This window comes from Odocoileus virginianus, chromosome 21 (assembly GCF_023699985.2).
Source record: "Odocoileus virginianus isolate 20LAN1187 ecotype Illinois chromosome 21, Ovbor_1.2, whole genome shotgun sequence".
NCBI lineage: Eukaryota > Metazoa > Chordata > Mammalia > Artiodactyla > Cervidae > Odocoileus > Odocoileus virginianus.
The window spans coordinates 7998312-8025689 of NC_069694.1; the positions used below are offsets into that span (position 1 = coordinate 7998312).

The window sequence follows — 27378 nt, forward strand, 5'->3', positions numbered from 1 at the left end:
CCCCCCGCCGCCCCCCATGGAGCTTTAAATAGCTTTCCCTTACCCAGTTTGTGAGAGTGTCATCTGATTTAAAACCAGTCAACCGAATAAAAACACTTTCTAGAATGCCAATTTGGAAACGTGGATCAAAATTCAAATGTGTTAGCGTTGGCCCACATCTGCGAACTTGTACTAAATAAACAGTCAAATGTGCACACGTGTATGTCCGAGGATGTTGACTGTGATTGTTTATGCCAGAGAAAACAACCCGGAAATAAACTGTCCTCCCAACAAAAGATTGGTGAAGTAGTTTTTAGTAACTTCAAACGAAGAGGTGTGCTGGGAGTGAAGTCGCTCAGTCGTGTCCGACTCTTTGCGACCCCGTGGACTGTAGCCCACCAGGCTCCTCGGTCCATGGGATTCTCCAGGCAAGAGTACTGGAGTGGGTTACCATTTCCTTCTCCAAGGTATGCTGTAGTCGTTAGAAATTGTAACCCTATGTCCAGTTTGTTGATATGGAAGGAAGGTGGGCCACAGTCGAATATTAAGTGAGGGCAGGGGAAACTTAGCAGAGTGCATGTGCGGTATAAACCTGTTCTTGTGAATGTAAGGTAGGGTAGTTAGAGAAGGCGAGGTTCAGAAGGAGACCTGCACTTTTCAGGAACAGCTGGCCTTTAATGAGACCAGAAGGGGCAGCGGTCAGATTAGCGAGCTGCTGCACTTGGCCAAGGAAAGAGTAAGTATACGTAGGCATGTATGTGGAAAGTTACTGTCTTAAGGGGGCCTGTTCTTCTCCAAGGTTGTTCGGAGTAGTTATCTCTTAAACGGCTGGGGCAAGGAATTTTGGAGATCGACCAGAGGCTGGACCGGCTGGGAGCTGGGTGTAATCAGCCTTAATGTCCATTTTTTTCTCTGGGTGAGAGAGTTCTTTGTTTTGCATAGAATGGTGGGGAGGACCTGGAGGGGAGTTTTAACTCCAGGCTATTTTGAGCCATGTAACTTTCCTTCAGTGACTATGTAGTATATGCATTTTTATGTAAAAAGGAGGTTTTAATTTTGAAAGCAGTTTATTTTTTTCTGAGTTCTTCAGTGGTGTTACCAAACTATTCCAGGTGTGTTTTGGTGTACCACAGACGGCGTGCCTGTGCCTTGGGTTAAACAACCCACCTGCCAATGCAGGAGACATTAGAGATACCGGTTGGATCCTTGGGTCCAGAAGATGCCCTGGAGGAGGGCATGGCAACCGGACCCACTCCAGTATTCTTGGAAAGTTCCATGGACAGAGGAGCCTGGCAGGCCATAGTCCACAGGGTCTCAAAGAGTCGGACACGACTGAAGCGACTTAGCCCAGGGCACGGCAAATTCCTCTGCCAAACCTGCCCCTCTCTACCCTGCGGAAAGGCGAACAGCCCAATCAGGCATTCCACCCCGCACCCGTTTCTTCAATTGCAATTTTTATTTTTATTTTATATTGGAGTATAGTCAGTTAACAATGTCGTGTTAGTTTCAGGTGTATAGCAAAGTGATTCAGTTATACACATTCATGTATCTATTCTTTTTCAAATTCTTTCCCATTCAGGTTATTACAGAATATTGAGCACAATTCCCTGTGTAGTAGTAGTGTTGGTGATCTATTTTATTTTATTTTTTCATTTATTTTTATTAATTGGAGGCTAATTACTTTACAATATTGTAGTGGTTTTTGCCATAGGTTATCTATTTTAAATAGGTCAATCTCAAACTACTAATCTATCCCCCTCCTCCCCTTCTCCCTCTCCCCAACAATAAGTTTGTTCTCAAAGTCTGTGAATCTGTTGCTGTTTTGTAAAAAAAGAAAACAGTTCATTTGTACAATTTTTTAAAGATTTTACATATAAACACCATTGTATTTGTCTTTGTCTGACTTCACTTAGTATGATGATGTCTAGGTCCATCTATGTTACTGCAAATAGCATTATTTTATTCTTTTTAATGGCTGAGTAATATTCCATTATATATGTACCACATTTTCTTTGTCCAGTCATCTGTAGACATTTAGGTTGCTTCCGTGTCTTGGCTATTGTAAACAAGGTTGCAATGAACATTGGGGTGTATGTAGCCTTTCAAACCATGTTTTTCTCCTGGATATATGTCCAGGAGTGGGATTGTTGGATCTATGATAGTTCTATTTTTAGTTTTTTAAGGAACTTCCCTACTGTTCTCCATAGTGACTGTACCAATTTACATTCCTACCAACAGTGTAGGAGGGTTCCCTTTTCTCCACACCTCCTACAGCATTTATTCTTTGTAGACTTTTTGATGATGGCTATACTGACTGATGTGAAATGACATCTAGTTATAGTTTTGATTTGCATTTCTCTAATAATTAGCAATGTTGAATGTCTTTTCATGTACCTCTTGGTTGGCTATATGTCTTCTTTGGAAAAATGTCTGTTTAGGTCTTCTTATTTATTTATTTTAATTGAGCCTCATTAGTAGTTTGTAAATTTTAGAGACTAATCCCTTGTTGGTTGCAAATATTTTCTCCCATTCTGTGGGGTGTCATTTCATTTTGTTTATGGTTTCCTTTGCTGTGTAAACACTTTTGAGTTTAATTAGGTCCCATCTGTTTATTTTTGTTTTTATTTCCATCACTCTAGGAGACAGCTTGAGAAAGATATTGCTGCTATTTATGTAAAGAATGTTCTGCTTATGTTTTCTTCTAAGAGTTTTATAGTATCTGGTCTTACATATAGGTTTTTAATGCAATTTGAGTTTATTTTTGTGTATGGTGTTAAAGAATATTCTAATTTCCTATTTCTTACATATAGCTGTTCAGTTTTCCCCATGGACCAGAGCCGCCAGGCTTCTCTGTCCATGGGATTCTTAGGCAAGAATACTGGAGTGGGTTGCCATTCCCTCCTCCAGGGGATCTTCCCAACCCAGGCATCGAACTCAGTTCTCCCGCATTGCAGGCCAATTCTTTAATGGCTGAACCACCAGGGAAGTCTGAAAAACTCATAAGCACTCCCATCTTATGAATGAATGAATGGAGTCTTTGGGGTTAAGTCACTTGCCCAGGGCCACACAGCTAGGGCACAGCCTTGGGAGGACTTCTGCCCAGCACTGTCTGTCTGTTCCACTGTCATGCCATCTTCCATATCACCTGATTTTTGTGGGTTTTGTCATCTCTTTAAAGACATTTCTCAGAATCATAACAGCCTCAAAAGAATAGTCTCCTTGTTCCCGGAAATTGGTGTTATTATGCAATGCCCTAATGAGCGCTTGTGACCAGACCTCACAAACATTTTGTCGCCATGTGATGCCACCACATCAGCAGTGATGTGTGTGTGCATATTTCTTAAAGACTTTGGTCCCATGTTTGAAATTCCCTCAAACCCATAGCTGGTTCCTTTCTCCTCTGTTTCACAAAGCTGGTTTCCAAGGGTCAGAGACCCACTCCTCTCTAGCCATCTCTTCTGCTCATTTAGCAAAGATCCAGCCACTCCTTGCTGATCCTCCTCTGGCCTGCAAAGACTTCCCGTTATGTTTGATGAGTAAGAATGAATTGCAAGAATTTGGCCTTTCCTTTCCTCCTGTAAGCAGAAGTGATTCTTATCCTGATGTCCAACTTTGTTGTGGATCAGACAGTAGGATCTTAACTTATTTTTTTAATGATGGGAAATAATGCCAAAGACTGGGATTTATTATACAATGACTCTTTAACTCATGTGTTCAGTTCCTTATAGAACCTCATTTAAGGGAGCATCTTGGAAATAAGGTATCCTGGATGCCTGAGGTATCTTGGTAACCAGACATCCTCTTTTTGTATCATCAACCTCTTTTTATGTTGCTCTAAATTATTCTAAATGGCCTCTAGAAAATTAGTTTTTAATTAGTCTCACAGGACCTCACTATTATTTATTATTCTCGAATTAAAAACGGAGAAGGCAATGGCACCCCACTCCAGTACTCTTGCCTGGAAAATCCCATGGACGGAGGAGCCTGGTAGACTACAGTCCATGGGGTCGCTGGGAGTCGGACATGAATGAGTGACTTCACTTTCACTTTCCACTTTCATGCATTGGAGAAGGAAATGGCAACCCACTCCAGTGTTCTTGCCTGGAGAATCCCAGGGGCGGGGGAGCCTGGTGGGCTGCCGTCTATGGGGTCGCACAGAGTCGGACACGACTGAAGCGACTTAGCAGCAGCAGCAGAATTAAAAATGAAAACATCTAGCCATACCAAATGTTGGTCAGAACATGGAGAAACAATGCAGTTTCCCTCAGGTGTGCTAACTATTAAACTTCCTTGAAAGCTGATTTTTTAAAAACCGGTTCTGTAACCTAAGCTTATTTTATCTTAGTCTCCCATGTCTCTAAAGTAATGCTCCAAAATTGCTTGATCATGGTAGTTGCAATTATTTGGGAAATATTAAATATGGCGATAAAACAGGCTATGTTGAATAACTTTCCACTGTGGTGACAATTTAACACTCAGGTTGCAAACTCTTACAGATAAATATTCTCTTAGAAAAACATTTTTCTTCACATTGACATTGTCATAAGTTGGGTGATCATATGAATTTAAAATTTTGATCACTGTTTTAGGCTGTAGGTTGAAAAAACCTGCTGATCCATGTGGTTTGCTCAGGACCTTAGAAGGGAAATTGGTGGGCAGGAGTAATTACAGTGAAGTCCGACAGGTGGCGCAAAACCGTTGCTACGGTACTGCTTTGCTTAGACTAAGGACTTGCATTTTGTCAAGGTCTTTTTCCGTACCTTTAGAAGTTATTTTCTCTTGTTCTGAGAAAGAAATCTTGGTAAGTAAGAAGGCTTTTGTGGCTTTTTCAAATTATGGAATAATTACCTCAAATAAGCAAGAAAATGCTAACGGTTGTATAGGAAATAGGTAAAGTTTTTGCAAAATGATTTTAAGGTGATTTTTTTTTAATGTTGCAAACGTTCTTTCTGTAATACAAGAAAGAGGAAGATATGGCTATCTTGAAAGATACATAAATGGCTAGCCCTTGTCATATTCAAGAGGAAAAAAGCTAACTGATGTTATTGCTTTCTTCTGTTTTTGTCTACTACGTTCTGCCTTTTTGCTTTTTCCCGGTTTCATGACACCTATCCTATCGCATGTTATATATTTTTATGGTAGATGTGAGTGCTTGATTCTCGCTGTAACACCGTTCTGGAATTGTTTATTTGTGTCTGTCACTTATTTATAAGCATTTGAAAGCAGGGATTAAGCTTGTGCTATTCGTATTTATACGCCCCAGCATTGAAGGTCTGGGGCAGGGCTGGCACGTACTACGCTCAGAATAAACAGTTACTAAATGAAGGAAGTGGCAGGGACTGGCCCAGAACTTGCCTTATTCAACTTTCTCACCCAGACTTTGACAAATAAAACAATATTTCTCTTGCATATTTGTTGATTTGATTATGGAATCTCACGTTTTTCTGGTCTTTCACTTATCATAGTTTTGATTTTCATAGATCTTATCCACTATTTTTTTTCTTAATACAGAGCCTCTTACCTCTGTCTCTCCCCATCTTTCATTTGATGCATTAAAGAAAAAAAAAAATTTTTTTTTACCTTTTGTCTCTTTCACTTCCTTAAGAAAAAAAAAAAAAAGCTGTGAGCTCTCTAATCTTCTGTTCTTTCATCTCTCACTTTTTTTCCCTAAACTAGAGAAACTCTTGGCTTAAATGTAAAGACTAGGAACCACACTAGGGTATAAATGATCCGGGAGGAATCTTTGTGTTTTGGAGGCAGGGTAATATAAGGGAAGCTGATGAACTTTCCCACATAGTGGCTGAGTTTCAGTCCCCTGAACACAGACACCATCCAGAGACCTCTGAGTCTCCTCCGGAATGTCAATTATCTATCCTGAGGAAGAAGTTTTCTCTCCCTCCCTCTCTCTCTCTTCCCACACAAAAAGTACAGGTGTGTTTCTTTAATATTAGCTGTATTTTCAGACAAGTCTTTCAACTTATAAAAGATGTTCAAAATTAGAAATTTTGGAAATATACAAAAGTTATGAGAAAAATTAAAATCATCTATGATTTAGAGATCTAGAGATAATCACTACTAGCGTTTTATTTCTTTCCATTCTTTTTTCCCCCTAGGCGTTGTGTATATGTTAGATTTTAATTATATTTAATAAAACTAGAGTCCTACTATGCACACAATTTTGTTTTTTTTTTTTTTTTTTTTTCCCATTTATTGTTATTAGTTGGAGGCTAATTACTTTACAGCATTGCAGTGGTTTTTGTCATACATTGAATTAGCCATGGATTTACATGTATTCCCCATCCCGGTCCCCCCTCCCACCTCCCTCTCCACCCCATCCCTCTGGGTCCTCCCAGTGCACCAGGCCTGAGCACTTGTCTCATGCATCCAACCTGGGCTGGTGATCTGTTTCACCCTAGATATACATGTTTCGATGCTGTTCTCTTGAAACATCCCACCCCCAGGTTCTCCCACAGAGTCCACAAGTCTGTTCTATACATCTGAGTCTCTTTTTCTTTTTTTGCATATAGGGTTATCGTTACCATCTTTCTAAATTCCATATATATGTGTTAGTATACTGTAATGGTCTTTATCTTTCTGGCTTACTTCGCTCTGTATAATGGGCTCCAGTTTCACCCATCTCATTAGAACTGATTCAAATGAATTCTTTTTAACGGCTGAGTAATATTCCATGGTGTATATGTACCACAGCTTCCTCATCCATTCATCTGCTGATGGGCATCTAGGTTGCTTCCATGTCCTGGCAATTATAAACAGTGCTGCGATGAACATTGGGGTGCACGTGTCTCTTTCAGATCTGGTTTCCTTGGTGTATATGCCTAGAAGTGGTATTACTGGGTCATATGGCAGTTCTATTTCCAGCTTTTTAAGAAATCTCCACACTGTTTTCCATAGCGGCTGTACTAGTTTGCATTCCCACCAACAGTGTAAGAGGGTTCCCTTTTCTCCACACCCTCTCCAGCATTTATTGCTTGTAGACTTTTGGATAGCAGCCATCCTGACTGGCGTGTAATGGTACCTCATTGTGGTTTTGATTTGCATTTCTCTGATAATGAGTGATGTTGAGCATCTTTTCATGTGTTTTTTAGCCATCCGTATGTCTTCCTTGGAGAAATGTCTGTTTAGTTCTTTGGCCCATTTTTTGATTGGGTCATTTATTTTTCTGGAGTTGAGCTGGAGGAGTTGCTTGTATATTTTTGAAATTAATCCTTTGTCTGTTGCTTCATTTGCTATTATTTTCTCCCAATCTGAGGGCTGTCTTTTCACCTTGCTTATAGTTTCCTTTGTTGAATGCACACAATTTTGTATTCTTTTATTCATTTAACATTATTTTGTAGACTTTCCCCCTGAAAGTGCAGCATTTATGGCTGCATATACTGTTCCATAGTATGGGTGTACCATAACTGATTAAACAATTTTCTATAAGTAGTCATTATGATTTTTTTTTCAGTTATTCATCCTGATGAGCATCCTCATACTAATATTTTTATGTGTATTTCTTTAGAAGAAATTTTGAGAAGTAGAATTGCTAAAATAAAGGTAAGCATATTTTTAAGGAATTTATCTATGTGACCCAGTTGCTTTTCAGAAAAGTTGTACTAATTTTTCATTCCTGCCAGCATTAAATGAGAGTTCCCATTTTAGTCCCACCTGCCAACACTGGGTATTATATTTTTGAATTTTACCAATTTGGTAGGTGAAAATAATCATACCTTTTAAAAAATATTTAAAAAAAAAATCCCATTTGAATCACTTTATCTTTTTATACTTAAATATCATAAATTATAGGCATGCTAATGTTTCATCTTTAGATGCTTCATTCTGTATCTCTAAAAGAAGTACATTTTCCTAATGCATTCATGTAACATTATAAAAGTTAAGATTTATGTCTTAACAGACTCTAATGCCTGGACCCTCTTAAAATCCTCTCTCCACTTGTTACTAGGGTAACTTTTACAGCAGGTCTGTCTAAAATAAGATTCAGTCTAATATCACAAGTTTCATTTAGATATTATATATTTTTTTCTTTAATATGATTTTTAATTTTTGTGAAATTGGACATTAGTCATATTATTCACTGCTGATTTTGAAGGGGTAAATTTTCTGAGCAAATAATGTGCTCTGCTTAATTTTAAATGTCCAAAATTTGAAAGATACAGGGAACAACTAAAAGGAAATTAAACCCCTCTTAAAATTTTACCATGCAGAAATAACTACTGTTAATATCTTGATATATATCTTATATTTTTCCATATGTATGTGGACATATTAACTGGTGTACATATTAACTGGTGTACATTTTATAAGTAAACTACTTTTGTCACATATATATAGTGAGCAGTTTTCCATGGAGTTAGAGCGTCATTATTTTTAAAGGCCACACAGTAGTATTTAATTGTATGGAGATTCCATAATTTATTTGACAATCTGCTACTTTTGGACAGATTTTTAAAAATTATTTTGTATTGACCCCTGTATTGTACTGTTTTACTGGTTCTAACAGGTTTTCAACTACTTGTCCTGGATTTTCCACAGTGACAATCATATAATTAAAAATAACGATAGTTTTATTTCCTCCATTCCAATATTCCTGTCTCTTATCCCCCACCCCCTTCATTACAATGGCTAGAACTTCTGGAACAGTGTTAGAGAACAGCGGGGATCCTTGAGGGAGTTCCCTGGTGGTCCAGGGACTGAGACTTCAGCCTCTTCATAGGGCAACTGAAGAGTTCACCTACCACAACTAAAGATGCTGCGTGGAGCAGCTAAGACCCGCTGCAGACAGATCAGTAAACAAACGTTTTAAAAGTAGTGGGCATCCTTGATGTTGACCTTCATGGAAATGCTTTGGGAGTAGGATGTTGGTTTAAGTCAGATATTTGATATATTCTTTATCAATTTTTAGAAGTATCTTTTGCTTGTATACTTTAATTAACATGTTTTTAGTCAAAGAATGAAATTTATAAGTGAATTTTTAACCTCTGTGGAGATGCTCATCTGTTTTTTTCCTTTAATCCATTGCTGTGTTACTGTCATGGATTTGCCAATAATAAGTCATGGTTACAATCCCAAAACGTCTGAATTAATCATCGTGTGTTATTTCTTCAGCACAGAGTGTGATTGAATAGGGTTTCTCATATCTGGTCTTTTCCCTGCTACTAAATAGTTGGAGTGTATCTCTTTTGTTTGTATTTTATAATAATTACTCTTAATTTTATAATATACATACTTAAACTTATATATTTTTCCAACAGAATATTGAGTTACATGGTATATATAGCTTCTTCTCAATCAGGAAAGGGTTGTAACATGCTTTTGGTCCACTCTCTCCCTCTCCCTCCGCTATCTACTAAACCCCTTGTTAACACTTGGCAATTTAAATTCCAGATTCTTAGTGAAATTTCCATCAGTCTGTATTAGGACTTAGCAATACACTTTGTACTTTCTTTTCAAAGTACTCCTTTTTGATTCCCAATTTTTTTGAGTCAGTTTCTTTTTCAGAGCATAGAATCTATCCTTTAGTGATATAGTGGGTCTGTCTTCCACATCTTCTAGCATTTCTTTGGTATATTTAATCTCTTTGGCTTCTTGGACTCTATTTTGGGAAAATGCCTCTCCTTGGTCTTCTGTCTCACTCATTCTTTACATTAGCAGTGCCACTCTGCAGTTCAACTCATCCGGTACGTCTTCCATTTTAGTTATTAAGTTTTTAATGTTCACGATTCCTACTCCATTCTTCTTTAGAGTTTTCTCTATCTGAGGGTATCTGTCTATGATAAAGGCCTGTTTTTCTCTTTTATCTCTGTCTCCCTGGGTGTTAATGTCCCTCATATTTTGTGTTTGCTTCCTTTCTGTCACAGTGGTTAATTTGTAAGAGTGTCATGCTTCTGGTTTGTGCAACCCAAATTGTGATTGATAGGTAATAATCCCTCAGTCCGACTCTGTGACCCCATGGGCTGTAGCCTTCCAGGCTCCTCTGTCCACGGGATTCTCCCGGCAAGGAAAGGTAGCCATTCCTTTCTCCAAGGGATCTTCCTGACCCAGGGGTTGAACCTGGGTCTCCTGCATCGCAGGCGGATTCTTTACCATCTGAGCACCAGGGACGCTTATGTATAACTGCTTGTTGATCTGTTTTCACAGCCTGCTTGTTGGAAGGGTGGACCAAACTAGTCTGTATTAATTTTATTTTGCTGCTGTAACAAATTACCACAAACTTAGCAGCTTAAAAAGCACACTTTATCATTTTACAGTGCTGTAGGCTGGCAGTCCAACGTTGGTCTTGTTGGGTTTGAGTTAAGGTGCTGGCAAGTCTGCATTGCTTCTGGAGGCTCTGGGGGAGAATCCACTTACTTACCTTTTTGAGCTTCTAGAGGCTGGCTGCATACTTTGGCTCATGGCCCCCTTCCTCAAGGAAGGTCATGTCTTTCTCATATCACATCACTCTGAGCTCTTCTTCCTTTGTCCTCCACTTCTTAAGGTACTTGTGATTGCCTTGGGCCCACTCGTGTAAATTTTAAGATCTGCTGATTAGCAACCTTAATGCTACATGCAGCTTTAAATCCCCCTTTCCATGTAACAGCGTATTTACAAATCCTGGGATTAGGAAGTAGACATCTCTGGAAGGCTAGTTTTGTCTGTCATAGTTCGATCTGCTTGTGGATTTCAGAGACTTCTCTTGGTTTCAGTTCCCCTAAACACTTCCCTTTCTGATTTTATGTGTGTGTGTATTTCATTGTTTGGGGGATTTAGGGCAAGAGATGGTGGCTAGAGCAAGTGCCCATCACCCTGTTGACTCTCACCATTTTTAATGTTTATAATTGAAAATGTGGTTTTCTTGATCCAGAGAATATTTAGAACATTCTAAAAAGTGATTTTAAAAGTTTATTTTGTAGACAGAAATATGGTTGTACTGATGGACAGTTGGGAAATGCCATATTGGAGGAGCAGCGAGGGACTTTTCACTACTGTGTGCCAGTTTGTAATGAAATTTCCCCAACCAGGAAGAGTTTTTACTCTTCCAAAGTATGACTTATTGAAACTACTCATCTCTTAACTATTTTGCAATGTCCAGTATACCCTCAAGTAACAAACAGTAGATCTCTTTGTTAATAAAACTGAACAACAAGTAGTCAAAATCTGTTCTCAGTTATACTAGCTACGCAGGATCCTACTTAAGAAATGTAGTTGCCTGCTCTGGTCCCCTGGGGCCTCCTAGATGTTTTTTGTGCGGCGATCAGACCCTAAATGGGATTGAGGAAGCTGTGAAGTTCTAGCCCCTTGTCCTGGTAGCAAATATTGAGTCCATGGGATCACACACCTGCCTCTTCTCAACCAGGTCATCTTTTCTCATTCACTCTGCATCGTTGTCATGAGAGGCAATGTCTGTCGTCCACTTTAGTAGGGCAAGACTTTCTGGGCTCTGGGAAGACTGTTCTCTTTTATACGTGCCCACTTTATTCTGACGTGTCTTCTGATTCCTTCAACAAACTTTTAAATATTTCTGTATCATCTCCTGTTTTATTAGCCTGTCAACTGTAGGAATTTGAAGATTCCAGATTATCAAGTGCCAAATCCTGCCTCTCTGAATTTGGTGCTTCTGGTCTAATGCGAATTGGAAAAACCTATACCCATTTGTATGGGAAGTATGTCTGAAAATAAGATCCTATAACTAAAAACATTTTCCTGTGAATGGAAAGAGCAGAGTATGTGTGTTATATCAACTGCCCCTTGTGGGTCTGTGAAGGCACTGCTAACCTCTTCCTGTGGGTAGTGCCAGGCAGGTGTGGTGTGGGCATTCTAGTGTCGGTGTAGGAGGCTGCTCTGTGGCCATCACAGCGCCTACTGCTGCTCTCAGGATGCTGCTGTGGGAGTTAGGGCTGTGGGTCCTGGTCTTTCCTGGCCGAATCTTGTCCCCTGTGGGTGCTCCTAAGTATTTTTCTGTGCAGATCAGACCTGGAGTGGCATAGACTTATGAGTGTGTGTCTGAATTGCTGGGACTGGCTTCTTGCTTGACCTTTGGCATAATTTTAGTTACCTCTCTGTCTCAGTCACAGTCAGGGGGTCTGTGGGCTGGTGCATCCGCCTTCACCCGTCAGCTAGTCATCATTGCCAGGTTTGGCCTGTATTAACTGTATCTTCTCAAATGGCTTCACAAAGAGTAGCGTTATCTCTGCCAGGCCAGCTGCAGCTGGTTTTGGTGAAGTCCGGTTCATGGAATTAGAGAGTGTAAGTAGTTCTTTCTTGTAACATAAATGTGGCCTCATTCCTATCTTCACGTAGTTGTTCAGTCACTAGGTCATGTCTGACTCTTGGGGACCTCATAGACTTCAGTATACCAGGCTCTTCTGTGCCCCACTATCTCTTGGAATTTGTTCAAATTCACATCCCTTGAGTTGGTGATGCTATCTAACCATCTCATCCTTTGTCACCCCTTCTCTTCCTGCCTTCAGTCTTTCCCCACATTAGGGTCTTTTCCAATGAGTAAGCTCTTCGCATCAGGTGGCCAAAGTGTTGGAGCTTCAGCTTCAGCATAAATCGTTCCAATGACTATTCAGGGTTGATTTCCTTTAGGATTGACTGGTTTGATCTCCTTAAAGTCCAAGGGACTTTCAAGAGTCTTCTCCACCACCACAATTAGAAAGCATTAATTCTTCAGCGCTCAGTCTTCTTTATGGTCCAGCTCTCATTTCTCACATTTTCATCTACCCTCACAAAAGGATTCACCCCCTGTCATATGCCATAGACATTTAGGGGTCAAGCTGCTGGTGGATGGGCCTTCCAATCAGGCCTCAGGGACTTGTCAACCACCTTCCTCCCCATCCTTTTCATTTCATATTGCTTTAGCCAAATTGAGTTGAGGATCTGAAGATCTAGCCCACTGTTGGCATGGATCTGCAACACTCACCCCGAGGCCCTCTCAGGCTCATTTCAAAATTCAGATGCACAAACTCCAATAGGCCACACTTGCGTGCTCCATCGATTAAGTCATGTCCAACTCTTTGTGACCTCATGGACTGTGACCCTTCAGGCTTCTCTGTCCGTGGGATTTTCTAGGCAAGAATACTGGAATGGGTTGCCATTTCCTTCTCCAGGGCATCTCCCGCACCCAGGGATGGAACCTGTATCTCTTACATCTCCTGCATTGGCAGGTGGATTCTTAACCACTAGTGCCATCTGGGAAGCCCAGGCCACACTTGGTCCCACTTTACTAAGAAAGATACAGGAGAGGAAATAGAGCTCAGGTTCCCTACATGGTATTTATAGTTCATACACAGTTCTTTCAGCCTGGATGCTATTTACTGTTCAGTGGTCATATTTTAAAAATTATTTGTATTGGCCGTGCTGGGTCTTTGCTGTGGTACGCTAGTTGCGGTATGTGGGATCTTAGTTCCATGACCAGGGAGTGAACCTGTGCCCCCTGCGTTGGGAGGGTTTTATACCCTGGACCACAAGGGGAGTCCCCTTGACAGTCATCTTTACCAGAAGTGCTTTTTTCTGAGAACACCGCTGACATTCCCCTTGTTTCAGCTTTTCAGAAAAGAGACCAGATTAGTCCGTGAATAAGGAGAGAAATGGATTTGTTAACCTTTCACCCATGGGGAGTGGTATCACTGGTTGCAGCAGTTGGCTGAAGTAGTACCAAAGTGAATACTGATGTAGACTCAAGGATGTCTGTAGTTTCTGGCAGTAGCTCCTTGGTTACCCTTTTGAATAATTTTAAATGATTAAACTGACCAGTAAAACACTTTGAGGAAATAAGAGGACTGTCCTTTGAAAGAGAAATAAAGTATCTGAGTCCAGTGAAAAGAGACCATGGTCATGTAGTTAACTTTTTATTTTTATTTTTTAATTTTTTTAATGTAGTTAACTTTTAAGACAATTGATTTATTTTTTTTAATGTTTTTTAATATTTATTTATTTATTTATTTGCCTTTTATTTATTTATTTATTTTTTCCATTTATTTTTATTAGTTGGAGGCTAATTACTTTACATCATTACAGTAGTTTTTGTCATACATTGAAATGAATTAGCCATGGATTTACATGTATTCCCCATCCCGGTCCCCCCTCCCACCTCCCTCTCTACCTGATCCCTCTGGGTCTTCCCAGTGCACCAGGCCCGAGCACTTGTCTCATGCACCCAACCTGGGCTGGTGATCTGTTTCACCCTAGATAATATACATGTTTCAATGCTGTTCTCTTGAAACATCCCGCCCTCGCCTTCTCCCAGAGTCCACAACTCTGTTCTATGCATCTGAGTCTCTTTTTCTGTTTTGCATATAGGGTTATCATTACCATCTTTCTAAAGTCCATATATATGTGTTAGTATACTGTAATGGTCTTTATCTTTCTGGCTTACTTCACTCTGTATAATGGGCTCCAGTTTCATCCATCTCATTAGAACTGATTCAAATGAATTCTTTTTAATGGCTGAGTAATATTCCATGGTGTATATGTACCACAGCTTCCTCATCCATTCGTCTGCTGATGGGCATCTGGGTTGCTTCCATGTCCTGGCTATTATAAACAGTGCTGCGATGAACATTGGGGTGCACGTATCTCTTTCAGATCTGGTTTCCTTGGTGTGTATGCCCAGAAGTGGGATTGCTGGGTCATATGGCAGTTCTATTTCCAGCTTTTTAAGAAATCTCCACACTGTTTTCCATAGTGGCTGTACTAATTTGCATTCCCACCAACAGTGTAAGAGGATTCCCTTTTCTCCACACCCTCTCCAGCACTTATTGCTTGTAGACTTTTGGATAGCAGCCATCCTGACTGGCATATAATGGTACCTCATTGTGGTTTTGATTTGCATTTCTCTGATAATGAGTGATGTTGAGCATCTTTTCATGTGTTTGTTAGCCATCTGTATGTCTTCCTTGGAGAAATGTCTGTTGAGTTCTTTGGCCCATTTTTTGATTGGGTCATTTATTTTTCTGGAGTTGAGCTGGAGGAGTTGCTTGTATATTTTTGAGATTAATCCTTTGTCTGTTGCTTCGTTTGCTATTATTTTCTCCCAATCTGAGGGCTGTCTTTTCACCTTGCTTATAGTTTCCTTTGTTGTGCAAAAGCTTTTAAGTTTCATTAGGTCCCATTTGTTTATTTTTGCTTTTATTTCTAAAATTCTGGGATGTGGGCCATAGAGGATCCTGCTGTGATTTATGTCGGAGAGTGTTTTGCCTATGTTCTCCTCTAGGAGTTTGATAGTTTCTGGAACTTTTAAGACAATTGATTTAAAGTCTTTGGCAAACAAATCAGTGCATGTGCTTCTTCGGGGACAGTTTCTATTGACTTCTTTTCTTCTCCTTTTTTTTTTTTTAAAATTAATGGACTTTATTTTTTAGAGAAGTTTCTGGTTTATAGAAAATTTCAGTAAATAGGTTAGAGAATTCCCATATATCCCTTTTTTCACTCGACACAATTTTCCCTGTTATAACATTTTTCGTTAGTGGTCTGTTTATTATAATTGATGAACTGATATTGACATATTATTAACTAACATCTGTACTTTACATTAGGATTCAGTCTTTGGCTTGCATTGTCCTATAGGTTTTGACAAATGCATAAGATCATATATCCACCATTATAGTATCACATGGAGGTAGTTTCAGTGCCCTAAAAATCCTATGTGCTCTGCCTATTCATCCCTCCTCCTAACTCTTGTCAACCACTGATCCTTAATGCCTCTTTAGTTTTGCCTTTCCCAGAACGTCAGAGCGCTGGAATGATACCGTTGGTAGCCTTTTCTGATTGACTTCTTCACTTAGCAATCTGAATTTTGGTTCCTCCGTGGCTCAACAGGTTATTTCTTTTTGTTGCTGAATAACAATCCATTGGATGGATGGAGCACAGCTTGTTTACCCTTTTCACTTGTTGAAGGGCATCTTGTTGCTTGCAGTTTGGGGGCAGTGGTGAATAAAGCTGTCAACACCCAGCTGCAGGTTTTTGTGTGGACACAGATCTTCAGTTCGTTCGGGTTAATACCTAGGAGTGTGATTGCCGGATCATATGGTGAGGCTATGTTTAGCTTTAAGTAAAAACACTGTCAGACTGTCTCCCAAAGTATCTGTGCCTTTTTGAATTTCAACTGTTAATGAAAGTGCCTGTTGCTCCATCTCCTCACCAACATTTAGTGTTGTTTCAGGATTGTTTGGCCATTCTGATAGGTATGTAGTAGTTCCTCATTGCTGTTTTAATTTTCAGTTCCCTGATGATACATGGTATTGAGTACCTTTTCATGTCCTTATTTGTCATTTGTATGTCTTCTTAGGTGAAATATCTTTTGCCTGTTTTTAAGTTGCATTGTTTATATTTTGTTGAGTTTTTCTTCATTTATTTTGGATACAAGTTCTTTATCAGATGTGTGTTTTGCAAATACTTTCTCCCAGTCTGTGGCTTGTCTTTTCATATTTGTAATAGTGTCTTTTGCAAAGCAGAAAAATTTAATTTTAATGAAGTCTAATTTAACATTTTTTTCTTTCTTGGATTGTGCGTTTGATGTTGTGTCTAAAAGTCATTGCCAAATTCATGGTCACCTAGATTTTACCCTATATTATCTTCTAGAAATTTTATAGTTTTGTATTTTACATCTATCTTGAGCTAGACCGTCTTTTTTTTTTTCTTTTTTGTATGTAGAATGTCTAGTGGTTCCAGTACTGTTTGTTAAAGAGACTAGCCTTCCTTCTCTGAGTTTTCTTTACTTCTTTGTCAAAGATCAGCTGACTGTATTTGTGTGTGTATATTTTTGAGCTGTCTCTTCTGAACCATTGATCTGTCTGTCCATTCTTTTATCAGTACCACACTGTCTTGATCGCTATAGCTTTATGTAAGACTTGAAGTTGGGTTGTGTCAGTTCTCTAAGTTTGTTTTTTTAATTTTTTTCCCTATGAACGGACAGTGCTTTCTTTTTTGTCCACATGCCTCAAGCTTGTTTTCTTCAACCAGACAGTTTGAATATTATAATGTGGTAACTCTGGAGATACTAGAATGTGGCAAGTCAGCTTTTCCTCTTTCCCAGGGTTGGTTGTTGCTGCTCGCTGTGGGGTGTATTTGTTTGTTTAGTAATTTTTTTTTCTTGGAGTATAGTTGCTTCACAATGTTGTATTGGTTTCTTCTGTACAGAAAGGTGAATCAGCTATAGGTATTTATATGCCCCCTCTTTTTTGGATTTTTTTTTCACTTTTTTATTTATTTATTTTTGGCTCTGCTGGATCTTATTGCTGCACGTGGGCTGTCTCTGGTTGCGGCAAGTGGGCGTCTCATTGTGGAAGTTCCTCTCGGTGAGGGGCCCAGGCTCTAGGCTGCTCTGGCTTCAGTGGTAGTGGTACTTGGGCTCAGTAGTTGTGGCTCACCAGCTTGCTTGCCTCGAGGCATGTGGGATCTTCCCAGACCAAGGATCAAACTCCTGTCCCCTGCACTGGCAGGTGGATTCTTAACTAGGGGGCCACCAGGGAAGCGCCGCGTTTAGTGATGTTTCTAAACTATTTTTGTAAAGACTGTTTTCCTTCTTGTGTGTCCCCATTGAATTCTCTGTTCCATTGGCTTAGTGGTCAGCTAGGGATTTGGCAGAGGTTTTCTTAAACATCTGGGGAAAACAGAATAAAACAAAAAACGCCTGATCTTTGCATATTGGCTTTTTGGGAAACACTTCTTCAGGGCTTGTCAGGCTGTTACAACTCTGACTTAGCCTTTACTTTCCCCTTGCACAGAGCCTAAAAGTCAACCAGTGGTGGAAGTTTAGGATTTTTTTCAGGTCTTCTCTGAGCGTGCATCCAGACCTGGGCATGTATGTGGCCTTCTCAATTGCTTGGTATACATGGAGCTGTCCAAAGCCTTTTTTCTCCCCTGTATCTTCTTTCCCAGCTTCTTTCTTTCTGGTCTTGGTATATGTGCTGCCTGCCCCATCCCTTGTCCCTGGCTCCAGGTGGCTGTGGGTAGTGTACATGCCTTTAAGGGTTTCCAAACACTGTCCAGGAAGCTGCTTCAGCCCTGAGAAAGTTTTGAATTGGAATAAACAAAGACAGGCTCCTGGGTGGAACAACCGCCACAGTTCTTTGATAACAAGGTCTTCATTGCCTTTCCTGGCACCAGCAACTTGCATAACTGGAAAAAAAATGGCATATTAAATTATGGGATCAGAAATGATCCTGATAGTAAATGAAGAACTTGTTGAGATTTCATGTTTAGTAAGCTGAGGATTGAGAGTAATCAGCCAGTGTTTATACATCTTAACATATATTATATTTCTAGAATTGGATGCGTATCAGGATGTTTTGAAGAATAGCACCAACTCTCCGGGAGATAGTCACTTCAACGCCATGACCAAAGACAAAGAATCTCCCATCAGAAGCTGTCATTTTATTTACATCGTGGCCTTAGTATTTGGAACCATAATCCAGTTCTCTGTTGAAAGCGAATTTGTGGTAGACATGTCAAAAACAAGCCTTATTCATGTTCCCAAAGACCTGCCACCAAAAACTGAGGTCTTAGACTTGTCTCAAAACAACATATCTGAGCTTCACCTGTCTGATGTCAGCTTTCTCTCAGGGCTGAAAGTTCTGAGACTTTCCCATAATAGAATCCAGGGCCTTGATGTTAGTATTTTCAAGTTCAACCATCATTTGGAATATTTGGATTTATCTCACAATCAGCTGCAGAAGATATCTTGCCATCCAATCACCACGAGTCTCAAGCACTTAGACCTCTCATTCAATGACTTTGATGCCCTGCCCATCTGTAAGGAATTTGGCAACTTGACCCAACTGAATTTCTTAGGATTGGGTGCTGCAAAGTTACAACAATTAGATCTGCTACCAGTTGCTCACTTGCACCTAAGTTGTATCCTTCTGGATTTGGAAGATTATTATATGAAAGAAAATAAGAAAGAAAGCCTTCAAATTCTGAATACAAAGAAACTTCACCTTGTTTTTCACCCAAATAGCTTTTTCTCTGTCCAAGTGAACATATCAGTGAATAGTTTAGGGTGCTTACAACTGACTAATATTAAATTGAATGATGACAATTGTCAAGTTTTACTTAAATTTTTATCAGGACTCACTGGAGGACCAACCTTACTAAATTTTACCCTCAACCATATGAAAACAACTTGGAAATGTTTGGTTAAAGTTTTTCAATTCCTTTGGCCCAAACCTGTAGAATATCTCAATATTTACAATTTAACAATAGTTGAAAAAATTGATGAAGAAGTTTTTACTTATTATAAAACGACATTGAAGGCACTGAAAATAGAAGATATTACAAATGAAGTTTTTATTTTTTCACAGGCAGCAGTATACACACTGTTTTCTGAGATGAATATTCTGATGTTAACCATATCAGACACACGCTTTATACACATGCTTTGTCCTCAGGGACCAAGCACATTTAAGTTTCTGAACTTTACCCAGAATGCTATCACAGATAGTGTCTTTCAAAATTGTGGCACTTTAACTAGATTGGAGACACTTATTTTACAAAAGAATGAATTAAAAGACCTTTTCAAAACAAGTCTCATGACTAAGGATATGCTTTCTTTGGAAACACTGGATGTTAGCTGGAATTCTTTGGAATATGACAGATATAACGGAAATTGTACTTGGGCTGGGAGTATAGTGGTGTTAAATTTATCTTCAAATGCACTCACTGACTCTGTTTTCAGATGTTTACCTCCTCAGATCAAGGTTCTTGATCTTCACAATAACAGAATAAGGAGCATCCCTAAAGATGTCACTGGTCTAGGAACTTTGCAAGAACTCAACCTTGCTTCCAATTCTTTAGCCCACCTTCCTGGATGTGGTATCTTTAGCAGCCTTTCCATACTGATCATTGATTATAATTCAATTTCCAATCCATCAGCTGATTTCTTCCAGAGCTGCCAGAAGATTAGGTCCCTCAAAGCAGGGAACAATCCATTCCAATGTTCCTGTGAGCTGAGAGAGTTTATCCAAAGTGTTGGCCAAGTATCTAGTGAAGTGGCAGAGGATTGGCCTGATTCTTATAAGTGTGACTATCCGGAGAGCTATAAGGGAGCCCTTCTAAAGGACTTCCATGTATCTGAGCTGTCATGCAACACGGCTCTGCTGATTGTCACCATCGTGGTCCCTGGGCTGGTGCTGGCCGTTACCGTGACTGTCCTCTGTATCTACCTGGATCTGCCCTGGTACCTCAGGATGGTGTGTCTGTGGACCCAGACCCGGCGCAGGGCCAGGAATGTGCCCTTGGAAGAACTCCAAAGAACTCTCCAGTTCCATGCTTTTATTTCATACAGTGGGCACGATTCTGCCTGGGTGAAGAATGAACTGGTACCTTGTCTAGAAAAAGAAAATATAAGGATTTGTCTCCATGAGAGAAACTTTGTTGCTGGCAAGAGCATCGTGGAAAATATCATCAATTGCATTGAGAAAAGCTACAAGTCCATCTTCATTTTGTCTCCCAACTTTGTCCAGAGTGAGTGGTGCCATTATGAACTCTACTTTGCCCACCATAATCTCTTCCATGAAGGATCTAATAACTTAATCCTGATCTTGCTGGAACCCATTCCACAGAATACCATTCCTGATAGATATCACAGGCTAAGAGCTCTCATGGCACAGAGAACTTATTTGGAATGGCCCAAGGAGAAGAACAAACAGGGACTCTTTTGGGCTAATATTAGAGCTGCTTTTAATATTAAATTAAGACTAGTCACTGAAAACGATGATGTGAAATGTTAAAAAAATAAAATGTCTGAAATCCAATTTAAGAGACCATCATTCACTTGGATTCTGATGGACACTGGTTTCAAGTTATTTCTGGATGCTGCCTCCATTATTTCCATGAATGCAGGGAAGACTTATGGAAAACCATGTTTCAGCTGAACTGGAAAGGAAGCTGGGCCTGAGCTAATGCTCAGACTTGCTGATTACAGGTAACTCAGTCTCTCTGGTTTAACCATTCTGTTTCAAATTGAAACAGCCTCTGTCGAATGAATGCTCAGTCATTCGGGGACCCTTCCCCTCTCCTTTCCTGAGTGGATGTTGTGTGAGCAGGAGTCCATGAGGCCTGCTGGCCACAAGGAAAAAGTTAGCCGCAGAACTGTAAGCAGTGGTGCTTGGAGAGTCCTGTGGATCTTCATCAGCCTTGGGGTCGGCTCTGTCATCCTGCTCTACTTTGGGAGAAAATAGACCTGATACGGAAATTAAAGACCCTTTTTTCTTCACATCTGAGTAATACTTTACAAAATGTTTGGCCTTGCTATACAAATAGGGAATTAATCAGTGGCAACTTAATGGCATTTTACTCACACACACACATATATATATGGAGCCTCCCAGGTGCCTCAGTGGTTAACATTCCGCCTGCCAAGCAGGAGAAGCAAGTTCGATCCCTGGGTCGGGAAGATCCCCTGGAGAAGGAAATGGCAACCCGCTCCAGTCTTCTTACCTGGAAAATCCTGTGGACAGAGGAGCTTGGTGGGCTACAGTCCATGGGATTGCAGAGTCAGACGTGACCAAGTAAATAAACAACAACTATTTATAAATATGTATGTGTTATAGGCTGTTGAGGCCAACATGATTTACCTGCTTGCCAAGCCAGAGTTATTTATAACTGATTATTGAATAGGAATTTCTGGTTGTGTTAGAATTTCGGTGAATGCCTCAAAACTGCAAAAAGGTGGTAAATATCAGCACATTTTAAACAGATATTAGACAAAGCCAGGTTGGACTTACTAAAAAATAGCAGAAAGAGGCCAGTAACTATCAACTCATGTTACCCATCTTCAGAGGCTTGGATTGAAAAGGGTGATTAAAGAGTCGTGAAGTAGCAGTTCTAGACCTGTAGGGAGATGGCTTTGGATTTCTTCTTGACTTCCCGACATCTGTCTTGACTAAGCCACCAATATCTCTCACCTATATGACTACGGTAACCTAACTGGCCTCCCTGATGTCACTCTTGCCTCATACATTCTCCAAACAGCAATCAGAGGAATTATTCTTAAAATAGAAATTATTTTAAGCCATCCCCCTGCTTAAAAGGTTCTAATGACCTCCCCTTGCAGTTATAATAAATGTTGAGCCCCTTGTCAGGACCTGCTGTGAGGATGGGGATGAGGATGGGGATGAAGGAGGGGAGGGGGGCTGCCTGACTGGTGACCATCATTGAGAGGAATGGTGTATGGGTCTGCTAGGACTGCTATGCCACACACCACAGTCTGGGTGGCTTAGACAACAGTAATGTATTTCTCACAGTTCTGAAGTCCAGGAAAGGGAGAGATTGGCAGAGAGAATGGGATGGAGGGGTGCGAGAGCATGGTTAAGAGACATGACTAGGATGTCTGCAATATAAATGGAGGAGAATGCTTTGATGTGCAGTCATGTCCAACTCTTTGCAACCCCATGAACTGCAACCTGCCAGGCTCCTCTGTCCATGGGATTCTCCAGGCAGGAATACTGGAGTGGGTTGCCATGCCCTCTTCCAGGGGCTCTTCCCAACCCTGGGATTGAACCCAGGTCTCCCACATTGCAGACAGATTGTTTACCATCTGAGCCAGCAGGGAAGCCTAGTGAGAATGAGAATATAGAAAGGAAAAAAGAAAAACCCCCACGCTGGGAAAAGAGGAAGTCAATTTCTTCCAGATTTCCGGAGATTGGTTTGATTAGAAGAGAATGAGAATAAATTATAGGCAGTGAAAGGGACTTCAAGGGATTTCTAAAGCCACCTTTCTGGGGCTTTCTAGTTACAGTTAGTTTATAAGGAGTCTCAACAGTCAAGTCTAAGTCTGAAGTAGTTTTTGTGAGCAGATTTCTGACCTCTGCGGTCCTTTTGAGGTATTAACAATGCAATGTAGCTTAGCATTTTCAATCTCCAATTCCATTTAAGCTCATCTCCTTTCCCCATTTCACAGGGTGCAGCTTCACATCACAAGCAGATACTCAGCGCTGCTGACCCTCACTGCCTCCCTGTATGCCTGTGTGCCTGGGGAAGATGTGAGGATGGCAAGGAGGGGGCTGTGCACTATCTGATCCAACTGCTTCAGGAAGTGCTGGCCCCAATTGTTGGCAGCTCTCCTTAGAATAGGGGGTAAATTACACTTCCTAGTCCTTGGTTTTGGACCCAAGTCATAGGAAAAGTTCTAGTCTACACCCGACACTGTTCTCTGTAGAACCAGCTGGTTTAATTAAGAAAAAAGAAAGTGAAAGTCACTCAGTCGTGTCTGACTCATTGTGACCCAGGCCAGAGTACTGGAATTCCCCAGGCTGGAGTGGGTAGCCTTTCCCTTCTCCAGGGGATCTTCCCAACACAGGGATCTAACCCACATTAAGAGATTACTAAACAGAGTTCTTGGTCCAATGCCATCTGAGGAATGTGTGTGTGTGTGTGTGTGTGTGTGTGTGTAAACTGCACAGATTTACTGCCTGGCAATTTAGTGACCGGCATCAAGAGTCTAAAGCATGTTTATATAAATATTAAAAAGTCTGCATGTTTGCTACAAAAATGATACTGGTGTATTATGTCTCTATCTGGTAAGATTATTATTGATTTGAATTTTTTATTTATTTGTATTTCCTTATTATTGATTTGAAATTTTATCTTTATTTATTTGTATTTCCTGAGTTTTCCTCAGTAAGCACGTTCTTGGATAATAGAAAATTAAATTAACTAAAAATATGACCTTTGAGAAGAACGCACGTGCATGCTTAATTGCTCAGACGTGTTCGACTCATGCGACCCCATGGACAGCAGCCTGCCATGCTTCTCTGTCCATGGCATTTCCCAGGCAAGAATACTGGAGTGGGTTGCCATTTTCACCTTCAGGGGATCTTCCTGATCCAGGGATCAAATCTGTGTCTCCTGCATTGACAGGCAGATTCTTTACCACTGAGCCACCTGGGAAAACCCTTGAGAAGAACACATCCACATGTATTTAGCTGACCTTGTTATGAAGAACTCTTTTAACCTAAAAGCAAAGTGTAGCAGTAGTCTGATGGAGCTGATTTATAAAGACTTGTGAGAACCAGTGGTTAAATATTAAGGAATTTTGCAAGCAGGTCAGTTGGTAGCTAGAAATCAGCTATAGTGGAACTACTTAAACCATAGATAGTGGCAAGTGCTAAAAAAAAAAATGAGGCTTTTTGTTTTTTGTAGCCTGGTTTACCCTAGGTGGTTGTTGCTTAGTTACCGAGTCACGCCTGACTCTTGCAACCTTGGGAGGCGTAACCCACCAGGCTCCTCTGTCCATGGGATTTTCCAGGCAAGAAGACTGGAGTGGGTTGCCATTTCCTTTTCCAGGGAATCTGCCCAACCCAGGGACTGAATTCACGTCTCCTGCTTGGCAGACGGATTCTTTACCACTGAGCCACCTGGGAAGTCAGCCTGATTCACCAGCACACAACTGACAGTAATAGCAAAGAGAAAGTCTGCTTCCTTGTTTATATAAAAAGGTGCTTATTTGTTGGTTTGAAAGCTCATGCGATAAAAAGATAGAAAATGAGGGAAGATGTTGACAAAAAGTTTGACAGAGGGTGAGTGTCAGTGACATAGAAGAGAACGTATGATTAAGTAGAGAAAGCATAAACCTGATATAGAAATAGGTAGTGATTAAAAAAAAAAAAAGAAATAGGTAGTGATGTGAACAAGTAATTCACAAAAGTGATAGAAACTGTCAATAAATGTAAAAAACCACCCAAGGCATTTATTCACTCTTTCCAGGAATTTATCCTAAGGTGACAATAGAACACTTGGACGAAGACGGTGTACAAAGGTGCTTATCAACGTTTCATGAAACCAAACACTCAGGTCGGTAGCTGGAGACAGATTGGCCTTGGTCTAAGATTTACTCAGGTGGCAACTTGAAAAAAAAAAAAATTGCTGGAAAATTTTAACTAGTTAAGGGGGAATTAATTCAGTGCCAGATGTCTGATTGATGCCATTTTTCATTCCCAGCCAGCTTCATGGGGCACAATGTGAACTCTAGGGTCAGGTGGGAGAGAGGAATTTTGCTTTCTGTTGGGAAAACATGGAGGGAGGGATGGAAGGAGAAAGGAACACGGACGGCTGTGAGTACAGCTGACCCTTGAACAAGGTAAGTGTGAACCGCACTGGTCCACTGACAGATTAAAACAAAACAAAGCAAAGCAGCGTACTACAGCTCCACACTATTTGCAGCTGGTTGAATCCAAGGGTGAGGAACTGCAATTTCAAAGGGCCAGCTGTGCAGTTAGAACCAGGTTCGGCACTCTAAGGCCTGTTTTGTTCAAGGGTCAACTGTATTGACTCTGCTGGGAGAGGCGTCCCTCAAACTAGTCTTCTTCCTTGCTGAGTGAGAGACCATACTCTGGGGATTTCGCTGGTGGCAATCCACCCGCCAGTGCAGGAGACAGGGGTTTGATCCCCGGTGTGGGAGGGTTCCACGTGCCACGGAGCAGCTGACTCGCACGCCACAACCGCTGAGCCTGTGCTCTGGATCGCGTGCTCCACGAGAGAGAGCGCTGCAAGACGCACCACGCGGAGTGGCTTCTGCTGCCTGCAACTCGAGAAAGCCCGCTTGCAGCGATGAAGACCAAGAGCCGCCAAAAATAAATAAATAAATAAACATTTAAAAAAATACTACAGAAAAAGAAACCATACTTTCTACCTCTTCCTGGAAAAAGTACCCACAAACTAGAAATGGATGGGAAATTCCACAATCTGAAAAGGAATGATACAAATGAACTTACAAAACAGAAAGAGACTCACGGACTTAGAAAATTAACTCATGGTTGCCAGGGCTGGGTTGGGGAGCGGGGCGGTGGTGGAGGGCGGGGGAAAGGAATAGTTAAGGAATTTGGGAAGGTCATGTACACACTGCTATATTTAAATTGGATAACCAACAAAAACCTATTGTATAGCACATGGAACTCTGCTCAATGTTATGTGCCAGCCTGAATGCAGGGGGGGTCTTGGGGGAGAGTGGATACATGTATATGCATGGCTGAGTCCCTTCACTGTTCACCGGAAGCTATTACGACACTGTTTATGGGCTATACCCCAATTCAAAATGGTTTTGGTGTTTAAAAAAATAAAAGCATAGATGGAAAACTCATAGCTAACCTCTTGCTTAATGGTTCTCAAAATTCTTCCCTAATATTCGGAACCTGCCCTCAATAGGTTCAGAACCTCGGCATCAGACCTCTCTTATCACATCTGTTCCACATTGTACTGGGAGTGCTAGCCAAGGCAGTTAGACAAAAGTGAAAGTGAAAGTCACTCAGTCGTGTCCGATTCTTTGTGCCCCATGAACTGTAGCCCACCAGGCTCCCCAGTCCAGGGGATTCTCCAAGCAAGAATACTGGAGTGGGTAGCCATGCCCTTCTCCAGGGGAATCTTCCTAACCCAGGGATCAAACCCAGGTCTCCCACATTGCAGGTAGATTCTTTATCATCTGAGCCACCATGGAATCCCATTAGACAAGAATGTGTTATAAAAAGTATCCATCTTGGAAAGGAAGAAGATGACATTCTGCAAGTAACATGATCTTATTTATAAAAATACTACTTAAGAATCTGCTGGAAAACTAGTAGAACTAATAAACAAGTTCAGCAAGTTTGCAAAGAAGATATACAAACAGCTAATTTATACATGAAAAGATGTTCAACATCATTAGTTATCAAGGAAATGCAAATTAAAACCATAATGAGATACCAATTCATTTATAAGAAGACTATAGTAAAAGTCAGATAGTAATAAGTGTTAGCAAGAATGTGGAGAAATTGGAGCTCTTATACACTGTTGGTGGAAAGATAAATGATGCAGCTAGCCTGAAACTCCTCAAAAGGCTAAACCTATTTACATACGAGGTAGAAATTTCATGCTTAAATATCTAAATATATATCCAAGAGAGAATGTCTACCCAAAACTTGTACATGAATTTTTATATATTCGTAACAGCCATAAGTGTAAACAACACAAATATCCATTCGCTGATGAATGGATAAATAAAATGTGGTATACCCATACAATGAAAAGTTATTTAGCAACAAAAAAATGAAACTCGATACATGCTGCAACATGGACGAATCTTGAAAACATTAAGCTAAGTGGGAAAAAGCACAAATAACCACATTTTACATGATTCCATTTATATGAAATACTCAGGCAAATCTATAGAGATTTTTAGTACAATCTATAGTGGTTGTCTAGGTCCGAGGCAAATGGGGCATTGGAAAGGGACAGCTAAAGGGTGTGGCTCTTTGCAGGGTGTTGAAAAGGTTTGGTTGTGGTAATGGTCGCACAATTCTGTGACTTTACCTTAAGTCATTGAATTGTTCACTTCAAATGGGTGAAATTTTTATGGTATATGGATTATATCTTAATCAAGTTTTTGTTAAAAAAAAAAGCAAACACTGGTACAGGTCGCATCTAATT

The 27378-nt window shown here is 40.4% G+C and overlaps 1 protein-coding gene across 3 annotated transcripts; it reads left to right on the forward strand.

Annotated features, from left to right (window-relative positions):
- The first annotated feature begins 309 nt into the window (after positions 1-309).
- On the forward strand, positions 310-26056 carry TLR6 (toll like receptor 6). Of its 3 annotated transcripts, XM_070452032.1 has the most exons (3): positions 4697-4780; positions 7448-7536; positions 18247-26056. In XM_070452032.1, the coding sequence occupies exon 3, from the start codon at positions 18315-18317 to the stop codon at positions 20706-20708; it is 2394 nt and encodes a 797-aa protein (XP_070308133.1). In that variant the 5' UTR covers positions 4697-4780; positions 7448-7536; positions 18247-18314; the 3' UTR covers positions 20709-26056. The 3 variants fall into 3 exon arrangements, with proteins under 3 accessions (XP_070308134.1, XP_070308133.1, XP_020772275.2); XM_070452033.1 differs by lacking the exons at positions 4697-4780; positions 7448-7536 and adding an exon at positions 310-446; XM_020916616.2 differs by lacking the exon at positions 7448-7536.
- The last annotated feature ends 1322 nt before the right edge of the window (positions 26057-27378 follow it).

What these genes read in the sequence shown, in the direction of transcription:
- TLR6 (XM_070452033.1), top strand. Translation starts at nt 18,315, where the DNA reads ATGACCAAAGACAAAGAATCTCCCATCAGAAGCTGTCATTTTATTTAC.